Genomic DNA, 17964 nt, shown 5'->3' with positions numbered 1-17964 from the left:
AAAGACTTGATCAAATCCTTTAATAGAGCCAAGTAAATTGTATCCCCTCTGTCTTTTGCACTCTATTTTAAAAACCTTTTCAAAGAATTCTAACAAGCTAATGAAACATGTCTAGTTATAAGTGAAACCATATTTTTAAATCTATTGCCAACAACTTTTAGTTCTTTCCCTTACTCCAAACACAGTTAGTAGACACTTCAGCGTAAAATACAATATTGTTTTACCATCTTCTCCCTTAATGCCACAAGGAGACTTCAGGAAGTATTTTTACTGAAACAATCAAAGAAATGACATCTTTGGCGTGCTCTGGACACCAAAATCCCAGTTTTCATTCACCACATGCTGCTGTGGAAGAATAATGCAGATCAAAGAAAATAAAGGATTGTCCCATTCTTCTAGTAGTGAACTCTGCTATGCATTAGGCAGAATCAATACAAACACAAAAATCACTGTTCATTACACCAACATTACTTCCACATAGGAAAGTGGTAGAAGTGACACCAATTTTACAGAAGACATTTGAGCAATGTAGAGTACACTTGACTCAGTAAGTCCTACAAAGAAAGCAAAATTCTTAGGGAGAGTTCAGAAACAATGTAAGAAACATAAGATATCATAAATTTGAGGCTAGAAATTTAGTGTTGATTTAAAATTTCCTTCACATAAAATAAGCACAGCTACCAGTAGGTTATTCAAAAGGTTTCTGTCACTGAAGTTAACTGGGGTTAACAAGAAAACACTTCAAGAAACTAACAGTAACATTGTTTCAGCAGAGCACCTCTTATTTTTGAGGCAGAACAATCTTTCTGGGCTTTCCAGATTCTGCAATGTTCTTGGTTAGGGAAATTGTTTCAGAAAGCTAGAAATGACTCCAGTACATCAGACAAACTTAAAGATTGCCCTTCTGATAGCCAAAGCACATTTTGGTCATAGTGCTCTGTTTTTCAACCCTAGATCTTATTTACGCCATGCCTTGTGGATGGAACTGAAAATGAAGTCATAAAAGGATGTAGATATGTAATAGGTAGTGCTTGCAAGTTCGGGCCTTCATGCTGTATGCACAAAATATGTTCCTTCATCAATCATATATCTAATTACCGCTTTTATAATGGATTTGGAAGACTATGTCATTGTTATAATTTTCAAATTACTTAAGAAAATGGCAAAGAAGTAGGTATAAAGAAAGTTTATCTGCCATTTAGGCTGCCTTCCAGTCTGTCTGCCATCCATTTCCTCCTCTATGTTCCTTTTTATATTTTTCACTACTGAATTGTTATCCAAGCTGACAATACAGATCTACTTATCTTCCTTATCCCCAATTGGATAGCAAGAAAGGCAATGCAAAGGAAAGAACAAAACTTATGTTTTCCCCTAGTAAGTAGCACCTTGAATGGAGAATTCTAAGCAGGATTTCTTAGAAGAAAAAAAAAAAAAAGTTATTTCATCCTCATTATCAATTCAGTTATGTTTTAGTTATAATCATCCTAAGCATAGTAAGTGCAATGCCACTCACTAGACTATGTGAAATAAGTAGTGCAGAAAGCTACGTCTCAGTTTAATGCTATTGAGATTTATTTCTGCAAACAGTAATATTTGGATTCTTTCCCCAAAAGACGAGTGACTGCTCCTTTTTGTATGTTGCAATGTGGCTTTTAAATCTTATTTAAAACTAACACTTATTATTCTCCTTCTTATCATAAGGCCCAAACTATATTTAATTTCACGCTGCAGTGAAATAACAAATATATTGTTAAGCACAGAGAGGTGCAGTGGTTACCATTTGTGAAGAGTTAATCATAAAATTCTAGATTTTATTGTTTAATACAGAAATTCATTTACTTGAAAGTGTCAACTTAGTTGAAACAGCAATAATAAACAAAAACAATTTGTTGTCCTTATAAAATCTGTAGGTGGTATTAATTCTGTAACATATGCTAGCAGTACAGTGGCAGAACAGATTTCATTTAAACCAGATTTCATTTTAAATGAAAGAGATGAAAGCACAGGGGACTCACTTATGTTAGTGGCACACGTTAGAGGTAACAAAAATGCAGACTGTCATGTGGCAATGATGGCATACACCAAAGAAGAAGAAAAAAAAGGAAAAAAAAAAATAAACAGAAGTTCATAGTTTGGATCAAAATCACTTTCCACATGGGATTTTTTTTTATTTGTTTGGCTGAGTTTTTTGTTTTTTTTTTTCCTACAACTTTGTCAAAGTAAGGACCCTGTAATGTAAAAGTTAATCTTTATTTCTTTAAACTGTCCCTGCCTCATGTAAAAATATTTAGCTGGGACATTTATTCAGACATTTCTGACAATTTCAATAATTTTTTCAGGTGGTGGAAATCCATCATGCTTTGAGGCCTTTTGAATGCTGTGGGAAGCATTTTTTGTCTCTGCCTGTTAAAGGCTAGAAAAGCACATCGACAATCAGCAACTACTAGATACCTGTTGGAAATAAATTAATATTGGCATATTTGACAGCATAAACAGTAGTTACAAGAAGAAAGGATTAATTTCTCAGACTGTACTATACAATGTTGTCTTCTAAGATACATAAAAGTAAGATACACAAATAGGACAAGCTATTCATTTTAGGCCTTTCAATGTCTGCACTATTCCTTGGTAAAAAAAAGTCCTATCACATACAGAAAAACATGGGAAGCTTTCATAGGTGGACTTGCACAGGCTTGTGGGGTTTTGTTTGGTTGTTCTGTGGAATTAAGGAAGTTACAGACACAGAAATTTCTCCTTTACTGTTGTTAGTTAAAAAAAAAAAAAAAAGCTTTGTTTAAAAAGAACCTAACACTTTGAGACAATGTTCTTTGAAAACCAAATATTATATTTTCTTTTCAATTTTTTTAATAGTATGTGTCACATATATCATTTACCTATCTCTGACGCAGCCACTGTGATGTTGTACCAAGGTGTTTCCTCTCTGTCAAAGATCTTGGCAGTTTTAATGGTTCCAGTATTAGCATCAATGGTGAAATATCTATCTTCTTCTGTGTTATAATCAATGAAATATCTAAGGAGAAATAAAATAGTAAATACATACTCATTGTAAAAAGTATGATCCAAGGTAACAGAAAGCTACATAAGAATATTACTTTCAGTCTTTCAGAGATTGTGGAGATTTTAGAAAACATCCTAAGAAAAATTCTGTATTATGGGGATGCCTGAAGTACCATTGTCTTTCACTTCTTTCATAATATTATTTGATCTTTTGATATATAATAAGATTTCCACTATGAGTCACAAATACATAGATCGCTAACAGGTGATATTTTAGACAGCAGTGCTCATTTCTGTCAAAAGACACTGAGCATATTTACTTTGATTATAACATACAACGGAAAGGCAGAAAAGAAAACAGAAAAATATTCTTCTGCTTAAACACCCTGTTCAGTCCCGGTACCTGTTTTGAAGCATGTCTTTTTGACATGAAGTTGATGACATGGCAACATAAGCCATTTTAAACATGTATATTACAAAGACTAGAAGCAGAAACAGCTGATTCCCAGAGATGCTGTTGACATTAGCCTAGAAGCCTAGCAGCATCCCTCCTTAACTCCCTTGGCTTCTGGGCACTTTGCCTAGCAGAGAATGTAAAAACCTTTAAGTGGGTAATGGAATCAGATGGGAACACAAAAGACAAGATTGACAAGACATTTTTTTTTTTTTTTCACAAAGCCTGAATCGCTTACAGTAGCTTTTAACAAATGAACCAATTACACACCCCTATTAAACCTTCTCTTTTAGACCTGATGAGGAAACAAGGAACAAGACAGAGCCTTTTATGTACCATGATTGTTTTCCTTGATAATTTGCCAGCCTTGCTTTCATTCTGGGATATTTTTAATATATGGAAACTACATATAGATTGAAATGATTTATTTGTCCCATCCAACTGCTCTTATTTCTACATTACCAAAGGTTTAATTGCCAACTAATAAAAAGTGGTGCACATGAAGGCTGCAAAGCTCAAAAAATTAAAAATAACTTCAGTTTTATTACTCTAATAATGTACTTATTTAGACCATTTACAGAAATGGAAAACAAACAAGAAACATTTGGATGAATGATAGAAAAAAATAAGATATGCTTTGTGAAAAAGCAAAGGAAATAAAGGACTAGAGGAGGAGGTAGCAATTTGAATAAATCACCTTAACTGTTCAAAGGACATGAGAGAAGGTAAAAGCCAGCTAGGATGTGATGATTTTTCCTATTAGAGAGAAACTGAACTCATCTCTTCCAGCAGTAAGAAATATTTTACATATGGGTAATTTGGGTTGTGGCATTTAAGATTTGTCTTTTCACGTTTCCTGTATTTTAAAGAGTTAAAAATATGTTCCAGGCACTGGAAATCTGAGCGGACCAAAGCAGGCTAGAAAATCTTTCCTTTTTGATTCTTTGCATCCTTTCTCTCACCATCCCAAAGAGTGAAACAGCCCCCATATGACTGTGGGGGTGGTTTGAGCAACAGCAAACCTTTATGCTTCTCTGGAATAAAAATTTAACTTACCTTCTCCTATCCAAACTAAGTCAGAACCCATGTGACCCACCAATTACCAACACTTGGGAACATCTCATTATAAAATACTTCAAAAGTGCTCAGTGATGAGACTTAAGATGTGGAAGATGGCAGTGGAAGTTGCTTCAAGCAGAAAAAAAAGACTTAAAAGGTCTCCATATTAGAAGTAAGCTGGAAAGATCTTGAATATTTAGGAGACGGGAGAATCACTCTTAAAGAATTCAAGTCAGGGAGTATTCTTCCAGAAAACATTATTTAATCATTGTATCTTCAGTTGGATCAAAAAAAAAAAAGCAAAAAACCAAACCAAACCAAAACAAAAAAAAACCAACAACAATAAAGCAAGCAACATAGATAGAAAAGAGTAATAACAATAATAATAAATTATGAATTACTAATTTCTGAACCATAGAGCTTGTTGCAGACACACTTTAGGAAGTTGATATGCTTAGTAAACTCAATACATAAATTGAGAATAAATTATTGACACTGATCATGACAAAATAAATGTTACAGATATCCAAGCAAATCTGTATTGCTTTCAAGAAATACTGGAATCTGCTGTGGACACACTGCAAAGCAAGAAAAAGACCTCCACAGTTATTCTCTTGGTATCTTATCTAGCAATATTGGTCCAAGCTACCCACACACTGGGAATCAGAATTCACTTTTGAGTTTCAGAACAATTGATTTTACCAGTGTTTCTGCTGGTCTTAGTCTACTAAAAAGAAAGCTGTGCAGAGCTAATCAACTGTGAGCTGGATTTGCAGGTTCTCCAAACAGTTACTTGTAACGGAAATGTTTTGAAAGATTGATCCAATATCAGTGGAAAAGTTTTACTTCCTATGCAGGCAGATAGTCCTACCTTTTCCTAACTACAAAGGAACTTTGTAGCCAGAGTGGAATCAAATTCAGAAAGTACATACAGCTGCCCTGCTTGGCACAGAGCTGTGTTAAGATTTGAAGTCTATCCAGAAGATGCATGCTTCAATTGGATCAGTGCCTCCAGGCCTTATATTTCATACTTGGCAATGCAGGCAACCTGACAAATTTTTGGACCATGTTAGCTGTGCTATTGTTAAGGGAGAAATAATGAAGTCTAGTTGTGTTGGACAAGATGGACAGCACATGCATACACAGACCTCATCTGCAAGAAGAAGTGGAATAGTGACAGAGGAAAGATGGAAAGAATAACTTTTCACCAAATAATTCTCCTGGAGACCTTAGCAAGACCCTTTACTGTCACAATTCTCTGTCAGGCATGTGATGACAAAATGTAATTCCTTCTCCCTGACTACAGCCTTGTTTGTGGCTCTAGAGGTCTCCTGAAAATTACATGAATTATTTACCGAAAAACAAATCAAATCAAAACAAAACAAAATCTTCACTGAGCTATTCTTATGGAATATGTATTCTTAATTAAAAATATATATATATATATATTATACGTGAATCTTGTCTGCAAACATTTACTACTGATGGCAGTGTTTACTTATTACCAACATCAGACAGTGACTACTCTGAGAGTCAATATTGTGCTAATAACCATAAAAAGTAGGACTATTTGCAGACATAAACTTAAAAATAGACATAGTTTCAAATTGGGGTTAAAAAAAAAAGCTATAGCAATACACTGCTGCTTTTTTGCATGTCTAATTCATAATTATAACAAATTATTACTTTTCCCTCTATGAGGAAGCAAGAGAACCAAAAAGAACAAGTATCTCTACCAAATATGAAGCTTATGTAGAAAAACTGAAGCTTAATCCTGCTGTGAATTGTGACACCCTAACACATCATTTTCATAGACATATAACAAAACATTGCCTTAGACTTTGAAATATGAACAGTTTTTTTTCTAAGTCACTTACTTAAATGTATTCTATATAAGCTGAAAGCTCAGTATTGGATGAATAATTTAAATTGCACTTTCTATGTCACTCATAGAAATAAAACAATCCTGAGGTGATTCATTCAGTACCACTTTCATTTCCAGTGACAACAGCAAAATAAGGAATTATAATAATTTATCCACAGCAGCACTTTCTCTCTACATCCTAACTTTTTCATATAGTTACAGCATATTAAAACATCTAGAGCTCAACAGAATTTTTCTTGATCATGTATGAATAAAACAGTGGCCCTGTCTAAGGCTTTCTTATTATGAAGTTTATTTCTTTCCCATTGATCCATATTCTTCCTAAATATTGCAAAAATATTCCTAAATAAAGCAGCCATTTGCACTACTGGGTCTCCCATCCTTCATGAATGTCTGCGTGAAACAAGCTACAAATGACATTCTCAAAGAGCAAAGGAACTATGAATATTAATATAAAGCTCTACACTCAGATATCCTGAAAATATTTTGTAGGATAGAGCCACTCATTCTTGTCACATGTAAGAGGACATATAGAACAAGTTTCATTGTATTTATAAAGCACTTAACATTTTAAGGCTTTATAAAATATGAGCCACAAAGTTCTCTATATGCTGATTTTGGCTGGGACAGAGTTAATTTCCTTGCTAGAAGCTGGGATGTTGATTATGGGTTTTTCTAGGTTGCAAAGAGCTATAGTGCAAGTTTAGAATTTCAAAGTTATGTCAAAAGTAAATTTTCACCATGACTATGCATGATGCAGATCAGCAACAGAATACACTCTTACACTAAATTACATTTAGAAGGATTATGAACACAGAAAACCTATTAGTCACAGTTCCCAAAGAGTGTTTGAAGAAAATAAGTATCAAAACTATAGGCACTGAGAAATTCAACATGTATCATCTTTTTTTTTCACAAAGAGTCACAGAATGGAATGGCATTACCAGCCTTCTTATTCCTACTTCTGACCAAACCCCCAGCTTCTGTGACTTCACATCTTGTTTCCAGGATTTTAGTGAAGCAGCGGTTCAGTGAAGACAGATATTCCCACTTTTTTTTTTTTCATTTTTCTTTTAACTTTTTTTTTTTAAACCAAAAGTGCTTGCATGAATTAGGAAATAAAGAGAAAAAAAACTACATGCAAGATGGGCCCTAGGCGCTCTTGACATATAAAGCAGTTTGCATTTTAAAGTAGTTGGGTTTTAATAGCACAGAGAATGCCTGAGCATGAAGAAGGTTCTAAAAGATGCCAAAGGAGTTTAATAACAATCACTGAATCTTTTAGAAGGGTTTCTGAAGATAAAACTCATAATTATTTTCATAATCTAAATGATTTTGCTTTGAAATAACATTAAAATCAGTTTGGTAATTGACAAATAAGTGGTATAGTCTGTTAAGATCCCAGCATCCACATCCAGTTTTTATGTTTCATAGTTAAGCCTTGAATTTGAGATTTTAAATAGTATTTTGAACTTTTGACTTGTCTTTTTTTGTTGTTGCTTTTTGTAATTAAGCAAGTCTTTAAGACATTCCTTCATTATGCTATTATTATTTATTACTAAATTTAATACAAGCAAACAAGAACTCTTTCAAAAATTACTACCTTGTCTACGAAGCTCTTAGTTCTAAACTTCTAAAATCACATTTCAGGCAGGTTCAGATTTGTAATTCATAACATCTCTTCAAGCTTGTATATAGAGATATATCTAATAGTCAGCTCTCAAATAACAACAGAAACTGGTTACAAAGAACCACTAACAAAAGTTATGGGAATAGTGGCCAAACTGATCAGTCATGCCATCTAAATGCTATTAGAAATCAAATACTATTAAAAGGAAGTCTGTTGGGTTGGTTAAATACGTTAGTGAATAATCTCTTAGAAGAAAGATAGCCAGATTCAAAGGACAGAGAATTGAAAAACAAAACAAACAAACAAACAACAACAACAAAAAACTAGAAAATAGATGTGTGAGGAACAACTATACAGTGCATGGGAGGTATATGAGGAAGAAAAACAAGGAAATTGATTGCCTGCAGCTCCCTGTGTTTGGCCAGCTGGAGAGCTGTAGGAAGTGTGCCATGGTGGGCCTTAACTCTGGTGCATGCCCTTCATCTTCCATCTCCCTCCTGGCAGCAGCACTGCCAGTGAGCCTTGAAGACAAACGTGGTGGGAAGGCAGCCTGTTGCCACACTTGTCTTGTACCACACTGCCTCCCTTCCAGGGGCAGTCTTTTTCCCCATAGATCAAACAAACTTCTCCAGGAGAGAAAAGCAATTGGGAAGCGTGACACGGTGGTCATCTGCCAAAACAGCAGGTAACCAATTTTCTCCCTGCAGCATGTCTGGTAAAGGAGACATTAAATGTTCCAGAGTTCTGCAGCACCTTAGGCTGTGCTCTCCAGTTGCGAAAATGAAATACATTTGAAGAGAGCTTGGAGAAGATGATCTCTCTGTTTACCATTTCTTCACTTCTTTCAGACAGGAATAGCATTACTTTGAAGAGAATACTGCTCCTCTTGGAGTGCTTGCAGTTCCTACTAAGTTAGCTCTGGTGCTGGCTGCCAGCTGATCAGCAGTACCTTGACATCTCCTGCCCAACACTCCCAGCTCACCTCTTGTATCAAAATCTGTGCTTGGCAGATGTGACAGAGCCTTACTTCTCCTCATCCCAGGAAGGTGAGGTAGCAGGTCCCAGGAGGTGCGGAGGAGCTGCAAATTGCTGCCTCCCTCCCAGCCAAGCCTTTGAGTGGCAGCTGCTGCTGGTTTGCATTTCATGCAGAAGTTGGCTCCCTGCTGCTGCTCCTGTTCCCACTGCCTGAGCACTGCTGGCACACTGCTCACCTTGGACACTGGAAACTAGGAATGCTGTTCACTTGAAGGAAATGAGACATTTCTGTACTCCCATCTTTTCTAGCTGACAATTTCTGTCTACATGTGCTAAAACCACTGATCATCTTTCCTAGCTAATTCTGCCAGTAAATGTAGGCTAAGATTATCCCACACTCTCAGAGGCATAATTCAGAAGTCAAATCAAGATAAAAGTTTTTCTTCTTTTCCTGACTTCATGAATTTCTTCAGAGGATTTCAACTGTCCAACTGCATTTTTAATAGACGCGTTGATGGTAGAGCTGTTACATCACAGTTTATTTTTATTCAGAGACATTAACATTTAGAATCCAATGTTGCCAAAAAATAAAGTGCAGTCAGTGTTATACGACAATCACTTTTTGTTCCCAAAGGTTTACCAGCTAAATAATGGAATTCTACTTACATATTTTTTTCTGAGTCATGCTAAAGAGCAAACCAAATAAAAGCAACATCAATAGATTTATACATATTTATGGAAGTGAGCAGCCCTACCAAAAGACTTCGTTACAGAGATTATTCAGATATAAATGCCAATTCCTAAAACCATAAAAGAATTTTAAATATTGTAGGCACTCTGAAGCCAGAGGAAATTACACTTGAAGAAAGAAACAAAAAAAAAATATGATATACTGGAATGAAAAATCAGGCTCTCACAGCCACAATACTAGGATGTTCTGTCAGTATTTCTATCAAAGATTTAAGTAAGGGATGGAGGTGGCTCTGGTTGCTGTGAGATGTTGACCACCATCCTGAACTGGATGCTTCCCAGAGAGAACAGCTGTCAGAACAGCTTACCAGCTCCTGAACAGAGAGGTGGATGTTTTTGTTAGGCAGATTTGTTTTGGGGATGGCAGCAGCGCCATTTCATGGGAAAGTGGGAGGCCTGGGACGTGCAGCTTGACAAGAATAAAAAATAAATTGAGGCTTCAGGGAAAAAGTCAGCAACAGATCTCCAACCTCAGCACAGTAAAGAAAGGTTTTAAAATGGTTGCTACCTGTGAAGACAGGTAGAGCATCAGAGAAGAAACTGGAGAAAAAAATCCACTCTGGCTTTCGCTGTTCCAAAAAGGATGTTCTTTTTCTATTCTGCTTTAGAGATGCTCTTGAGGAAGAATAATACTGAAGGAATGCAGAAAGCAAATGAATGAAGAAGAAGGTGAGATGGAGGAGGTCACAGATCCTCTCTGCTAGCTGTGAGACATTCACGTACTCTGGAAAGATACTTTACTGTCTCTGTAGGAGTTGGTCACAGGGTCACAGGACAGTGTCATGCTTTGAGGGCTTGAGCAAAGAGGTGCCTCACTCCACAAGCTCAGGGATGGCAAGATCTGGGGAGATGCTTCCCCTTGGGGCATGCGAGGGAGGGATGGTCACTGTACACAATGACACTGATCACAGTAAGCTGCCTTAAGTACAGCTAACAAAGTGTCCTATGCACAGGATATAAAACAGCAAACTGACCTTATTCAACTTATAGGACGTCAAACAACAACTAAGACGCATGTGTACAAAAAGATGAAGAGTATTCTTACATTTTCCAGCAGGAATAGCATAGAAACTGACACTAATCTCATAAGACAGGAAGAAAATAAATTGAAAAATGTAATTTTCATTTGCAATGTCCCCAGTCCCATCACAGGGCTGAGAGATCATCTCCCTCCACTGAACAGTCTGACATTCACAAAAATAAAAAGGCCTTTTCTGACTTTGTGTGGGTAATTTTTGTTTAATACTTTGTTTTTATTTGTTTCATTATCAGTTGGCTAGTTCTGCATTTCCTGGAATTGAAGGAATGGTTTTCAGCAAAAGGAAAACCATGTGTAACTTTATGTTTCCTTTTTTTTTTTTTTTTTTTTAATTTTCTTTTTCTGCCTATTGCTTTTAAGCAATAGTGACAAGAGAACAGAGTAGAAAGTTATTTTAGAGTGACATTAGGAAGTCAGTAAGATCACTCCAATTTCCTATAGCTAATCAATTTCAGTCCCAGCTAATAAAATTCATTATAACAAGGTAAGATTACAGAGTGGCCAGGGTCCAACATGAAAATGATTTGAATTTCAATGTATTAATATAACAAGACTTAATATGGTGCTTCTGTAATAGTGCAACTTTTTTTCACACATACTACACTTACTAGGATGCAATCAATATTAAAGAAGACACTCAGCTCCTTTTAAGATAGTATCAGCCTGGGATAGAGTTAATATGAAAGAATTTGCCCATGTCATACAATTATTTTCACTGTTCTATCAGAGTTCAATAAAGTTTTGTGGTCCTGAAACCATGCCTTTGCTCTTTCTTGACCCATTAACTCAGAAGGGGCTTGGGGAATGGTAGCAGTGTTATCTTTCTGAAAAGCATTCCACTGAAAATAGAGCAGATGCAATCAGAAAGCTCCAAGGAATGTTGTGAGCATGCACTGTGGCTAGACACACTCACTATCTAAATATCACCTATAGGAAGATGGCAGGGTTTCAACAGGCACAACTCCACCCCTGAGGCAGTATTAGCAGCCTAGGGCTGCTCCCATTGCACATATGCATCCTGCCAGTTAAAAACTTTTTTACCTCTCATCTGCTGTGTATGGGTTCAGGAAGAAAAAAAGATGATATCTAAGTAAGTGCAGAGAGATTTAAAATGAATGATTTATTAAAATAAAATGACAGTAAGTGAATTCAATCTTTATCTATTCTTTCATGTTGTATTGGCAATTTTCAAGATTTGCTTGCACATCAGATATTTTATAAGACATAACCCTGATTTTTAAAAGCAATAAAATATTTTGGTATGGAAGTAGACTACCTGACACAAATGTAATGAGCCTGTAATCTCTTTGAATAAATTACAATTTGGGATATTTTCTCTTCATTTAGAAGATAAATTTTTTAGCACATGGTTATTTTCCAAACCACTCACAAATAGTTAAAATTAATATATGATGAAGTTTATTTATCTGTCTTTCTTGTGTTGTCTGTGGCTATGTTTATTTTTGCTATTTCAGTAGAATTATAATTTTCAAAATACAGGACTTCAAAAAATTTCATTGAAAATGCATTTCTATTTATGCAAAAAATACATAGTCACTTAAAAAGAAAAATCCTTTAAAACTGTCAAACTGCCAATCAAATAATGTCTGAATAAAATAAACCAATAATAGCTACAGTTGTTATTAAAGGTTCTTTTGCTAGGATTGAAAAAGTTAAACAATGTTACAGGGATTGGCAGAAAGTCAGAGCCCTCTGAGATGACTTGGTTCAGAAGCAAGCTGAAATTACTGGGATGAAATTGTAGTGAGAAAATGAGAAAAAAAGTATTCTGACTCTTCACCACTGATAACAACAGCTTTTTCTTTTTTTTTTTTTTTTTAGCTTCAATAATTAAATTTTATAAGGATTTCCCCTCAGCATTGTTAATTCTTGTAACTACTCCTCTCACCATTATTCTAGTTATAAGAATCATTCCAGCCACCAAAATAAAGTGATAGCTAATTGGGGAGTGAATAGATCACAGCACCCTATCTCCTCTAGCAGATTGACAATAGAGAAATGATATGGTTGCATCTGTGTGTGTATTAATTTATTAGACTCACACATAGCAATGAGCACCCTTACACAGTAGAAAGGAAGCAGAAGTGGATAAGGAAAAACTGTGAAGGAAATTGCTGCTCCATAGCTGTCCTGTAGACTTACAGCATTGGGAAATGCATCCAATTCTCTTGGCTGAGGAAACATTATTCCATGCAGATCAGCTGTTCAGCTCTTAGTCTGTAGCTATCTGCTGTGGAGACTATGTGATATGTGCTTTCTCATATTGAAACTTTCTGTCTTTTATTTCTATAATGACTTTTTTTTTTTTTTTTTTTTTTTTTTAATAAACTTGGAACTGTTCATGTATGAGGGAAAATCACTGTCTTTCAGAATCACTGGGACACTACGCACACACTTCTGAGAAAAACCACCTCCTAAGGGCCCTCCTTCAGTATCTGCCTCTGTCAAAGCACAAGTTCAGCCAAGCCACTCTGCCTGGCCCAGGGCTGGTGACGTGTCACATTACACGTTATGAACACTTGATTTGCTAAGGACTGGCAGAACCCCTCTAACATGTAACTGAGGGCTGAATCCTTTCAGAAGCAAAAATTCAGTACATTCTGGCAGCATTTTATATAATTTCCTAATTCAACAGAAAGAAATGGAAGAAAAGACATAAAAATGGGCAGAAAACAGGAAAAAAAGTCAACTAATTTATTTGAATAATATGGATATTTAATATTCTGACCTCAATCATTGGTTACAAATTCTTGTTTGGGAAAATAAAAGGCCAACACCAAAAGTAAAATATTTGGAAATTCCAGTTGCTCTTCCTACAAATTACTTCCTGTTTCACCAAAAAAAATCAGTTTCCCAGACATTATGCAAACTGCTGTAGCTTTTCTGACACCGTTACTGTCTTATAGTTCTCTATACAACCATTTCAATGGCCACAGATGGCTGAAATATGGTAGAACTAGTCAAATCTACACTTGTCCTTTCTACTTCCAATCTACTACAGCTTCTAGTCTGGCAGTGCTAGCTGCTGTTTCAGAATTATACTATTAAAAACTACAGGCACTTAGAAGTTGTTTTTAGTGGTATTTTCTAATTTGTGTTATGTGTTGGACATAAATAATAGAGTGCTGATTTTTCAAAGGCAATAACTTGCTACTAAGAAATTGTATATATTGATTTTCTGACACTAAACATTTTGAATCTTCAAACAATTCACACAAGAGAACCATAAAAAACTGATTATTTCATTGTTCTGCAAAAACTGTTTTCATCCTACCCAAAACTATCACACACATCCAGCAAACTTCAGCTCAGTCAGGAGCCCAATTAGCTTCTGAAATACTGTTCTCCAAGTAAATTCTCATATAATTTCCACAAAATCTATACCATTCTGTCATAAAAAGAAGTAACCCCAAATATATATTCATGAATATTTTTTTCCTGAAACATTTTAAGTCCAGTACCACTTTCAAGACAAATACTTCTGTGTTGTTCCACAAAATTCACACATTGTATGTTAGTTTAGAAAGTAACATATCCAGCAGATAAAGTGAGTAAAATACATTATCAGATCCTACTCCAGGTGAAAACATGTGACTAAAATCTTCTTCTAAACCAGTAATGAATTCAAGACTTAGTTCCAGGGCAGTCAAGGTTAAATCCAGATGCTTTTAAATTTAGAAGAAGCCAGATTATCATCCATATGCATATTTTTGGCATCAACGCTTTTTCAAGCTTGCTGTGGGTATATTTCCAGTTTGATTTCAGTTCCTTAGTTCAGATCATGACTTATTTCCAACCCAGTTCTGTTGCTATATGAACTATTTCAATTAGGGCAACAACACAGAATTCTCCCTTTTTTTTCTTTCTCCTTGATAAGATTATTTTCTTTAAGAATAAATTCCATTATAAGGCTATCAAAATCTTGCCTTCCTAATATGTAATGTTTGTTTAGTTTTCAAATAATACATCTGATATTATAAGCATTTGCTTCTCATCACTTTTACTTGCACCAGACCTTGCAATAGCCTGACACACAATTAGTAATGTCAGTGGGCTGCACTATTAATTTTTTTTCATTATTCTACTAAAACTGTAGTATATATAAGAAAATAATGTCTTCTTCTAGAAATACAATTTCGCAGCAATTACACTGCATGACTGTCAGGAAAAGAGCACCTAATATAGCTCCTGTCTTGCACAAGCACCTGGCACAGCAAGTGTGGGAGGAGTGCAGACGACCATCTCAATATCTGCATATATCCGAATAATACCTGAATAACAGGAAAATCAGCATTATGATCATGAATTGATTTATAACCAGTGGTACAAGACTCACTGGCAGAAGGACAGTGAAGTGCATAATTTTACATGATGTGTTAACATGCACTGGTCTTGTGTAGTGGTTTGCTTGGAAAAGTGCTGTTGATGTATGAATAATGTACATATAATGTACGTTATTGCTCAGACTGATGGCTAAATAATGATTTTATGTAATGCAACAAAAGGTTGAGTTTACATTATTAAATCAAATCCACGTAGCAGACTGTAACACTGTGATTCCAACGTACTTTTTCCTTGTGTGTACTAAAATAAAATAAACTGTTTCATATATCATAAATCTCATTAAACATTTAGCAGGTGGAATTCAACCCAATATAACTTGAACTTACTATACCTCACTAAACTGTTGGCAGTGTCAGGATCTTGTGCTGTTACAGTGCCAACAGCTGTCCCGATCTTTGCATTTTCATAAACTTCCATGAGATAAGAAGGCATAGTGAAGAGAGGAGGTTCATCCACATCGCCAACTATGATCTTCAGCATTGTTACATCCTTGAATGGTCCCAAGTGTGAAAAGCGGAAGTCAAGATGAGTATTTGCTCCTTCTATATTAAGTGTATAGGATTTCTTTTTTTCATAGTTGAGTGGCTGTTGGCAGAAAAAAAAAAGTATTTCTCATTACCATTCTGTGCTTCAGTTTAGCCTGGTAGCTAACTATTTTCAGTTTAGTTTGGTAGCAGGTTACTGTGAAGGGACAACTTTCTGTGATATTCTGACAGTCATTCACATACATTATAACTAGAAGGTTATACATGGAGTAGGATGACTCAAGTTTTCTCTCCAACAATTCTCCAGAATTTTGTTCTGGGAGAACTCAGGGTTGTGACTGAGTGTCAAATTCTTCTTCTGTGACGATGTAGTCTCTGGATTTTATCACTCTTCAAATTTAGTGGTCATTGTTAGATTCTTAAAAGGTATTCCAAATTAAATTAATTTCATACCTTTAATTAACAAGTTTAATAGACAGTGATGGGGATTTAGAAATATTTTGGGCACCTCTTCTCTTAAACCTCCATCTGAAAAGCAACTCCTTGCATGAAAACACTCTGCTGCAATATAACACAGAAATTTAAATATGTAAGGATGGTCTAAACATATGCATGCATGCTTTCCTAAAGAGAGGCAAATGCATGGTGTATACCTATAGTCTAGACCATTTTATTTTAAATTCTTTACCAGCAGCAACCTGAGAGACAACTTCTCAGCCTGTCTTACTATGTACTGCTTCACTGCACATGGATTAAACAGCCATAAGCGGAAAGAAAGTCTGCAGCTGTAGATGTGCCTTCTACAAGGCCTAATGTTCAAATAAAACCTAACAGAAAGCAAATCCCTGTCTGTACCATCCACAAGAAGTGCTACTGCCACTTTAGTATTACCTTTATTATTAAAATCATTAATTAATTTTATTAATTAAAATTATCTATTAAGGTATTAAAATCAATAGGTTCCCACTAGGAATTCCACATCTCTACTAGGAAGAAGTTGGTTTGACTCATGTATCACATAGCACTTTCTTTCTTAGGAGTAGTATTTCTAGTTAGCTATTTACATGTCAACATTTTATCTGTTTCCCTTCTTTTATATCTCTCTTAATCCTCTGAAATGTTTTAGGCTTACTAAGAAAAAAATGATGGCCTTGTAGATCATGAAAATGAAATTCATGTATGCAGATTCAGTTGCATGCTGTTAAATGATAAGCTTTACGGACAATATTTTGTTACAAAGACAATGAAATTAATATTAAAATCAGGAGCATGAACTGGCTAATAGTCTTCAATTTTTGTGCAAAACAGTAAGTTATGCAACCTTTTACTGCAGTTAGAACCAGTCTGAGCTCACAGGACAGGCCATGACACACCCAACTCCCAACTCTTCCAGTGTTAGATGGTTATGCAGTGGGGGTGACTGAGAGGACCACAGCTATGGGCTGTTTTCTTTTGCATCGCTAAAATAATTTACTACTTTTCATGGACAGTAAATCACAACCTTACTGTGAGAAGTTACCTTTTCCATATATTGTTTGCTGGTGTTTATTGCTGAAATGTCTATAAAAATACATTTTCCATTTACATGCATTAAACATCTTAAGATACTGATCTGAAAACCAGTAATAAATAGCAAAAACTGCATTGCATGATGTGTTGCACAAACACTACATACAATACTTTATAACCTGAGAGGTCAACTATTTTTTTTGGTTTTGCAGAGAAAGATAAATGTGTAAATGAAGAACTTGTACTATAATGACCATAGGGACTAAATACAATGATGAGGACAAGGCCAACAGGAGAAGAGCCTGAGAAAGCAGTCATAAAACAAGGCACTTTGGGCCAAAGCTATTTAAATGTACAAGCATCAAGAACAATCCCTGTTGTAATTTTTTGAACTTTTATCAGTATCTGTCTGCAATTACATGAAGTTCAGCAAGTTTCCAGGAATCAGTTAGACTCATGAGGCTATAAAGAATGCCAAGTGGTCATTCATCAGTCTCAAGAAAATATGTCATTTCAGGCAATCACTGAATAGACTGCTAAGCTTCACAGGGTTACATTTTAAATGCACTCCTCTGAGTGTATTTAAATGTTGAGAAAAAGCGCCCATATGTGATAATAAATACATCAAGACTTTACTGGGTTACAACTTTCAGCCTTCAGCTGATTTATACAGAAGGAAAGGTAGTTAATATATATTGCCATGCTGACCAAAGCAGATAGTTTGTACAGATACGTACTACTGGTAAATTTCAAACAGTCTCAGAACACAGCATAACAGTAATTTGCATATTCATG

At 35.4% G+C, this 17964-nt stretch overlaps 1 protein-coding gene across 6 annotated transcripts in view; it reads right to left on the bottom strand.

The window, feature by feature from the left end:
* Window positions 1-17964, bottom strand: part of CDH18 (cadherin 18) — a 237469-nt gene that overhangs the window by 30988 nt on the left and 188517 nt on the right. For all 6 annotated transcript variants that reach the window (XM_090137067.1, XM_090137068.1, XM_090137066.1 and 3 more), the window contains exons 8-9: window positions 15507-15760; window positions 2895-3031 (exon numbers count right to left, since the gene is read on the bottom strand). In XM_090137067.1, coding sequence (XP_089993193.1) covers window positions 2895-3031; window positions 15507-15760 — 391 coding nt within the window. The remainder of the gene's footprint in view (window positions 1-2894; window positions 3032-15506; window positions 15761-17964) is intronic.

The sequence above is a fragment of the Phasianus colchicus genome, chromosome 3 (assembly GCF_987193195.1).
Source record: "Phasianus colchicus chromosome 3, bPhaCol1.hap1.1, whole genome shotgun sequence".
NCBI lineage: Eukaryota > Metazoa > Chordata > Aves > Galliformes > Phasianidae > Phasianus > Phasianus colchicus.
Note: the sequence above shows the minus strand (reverse complement) of the source record. Positions and strands in the feature narration are given on the sequence as shown.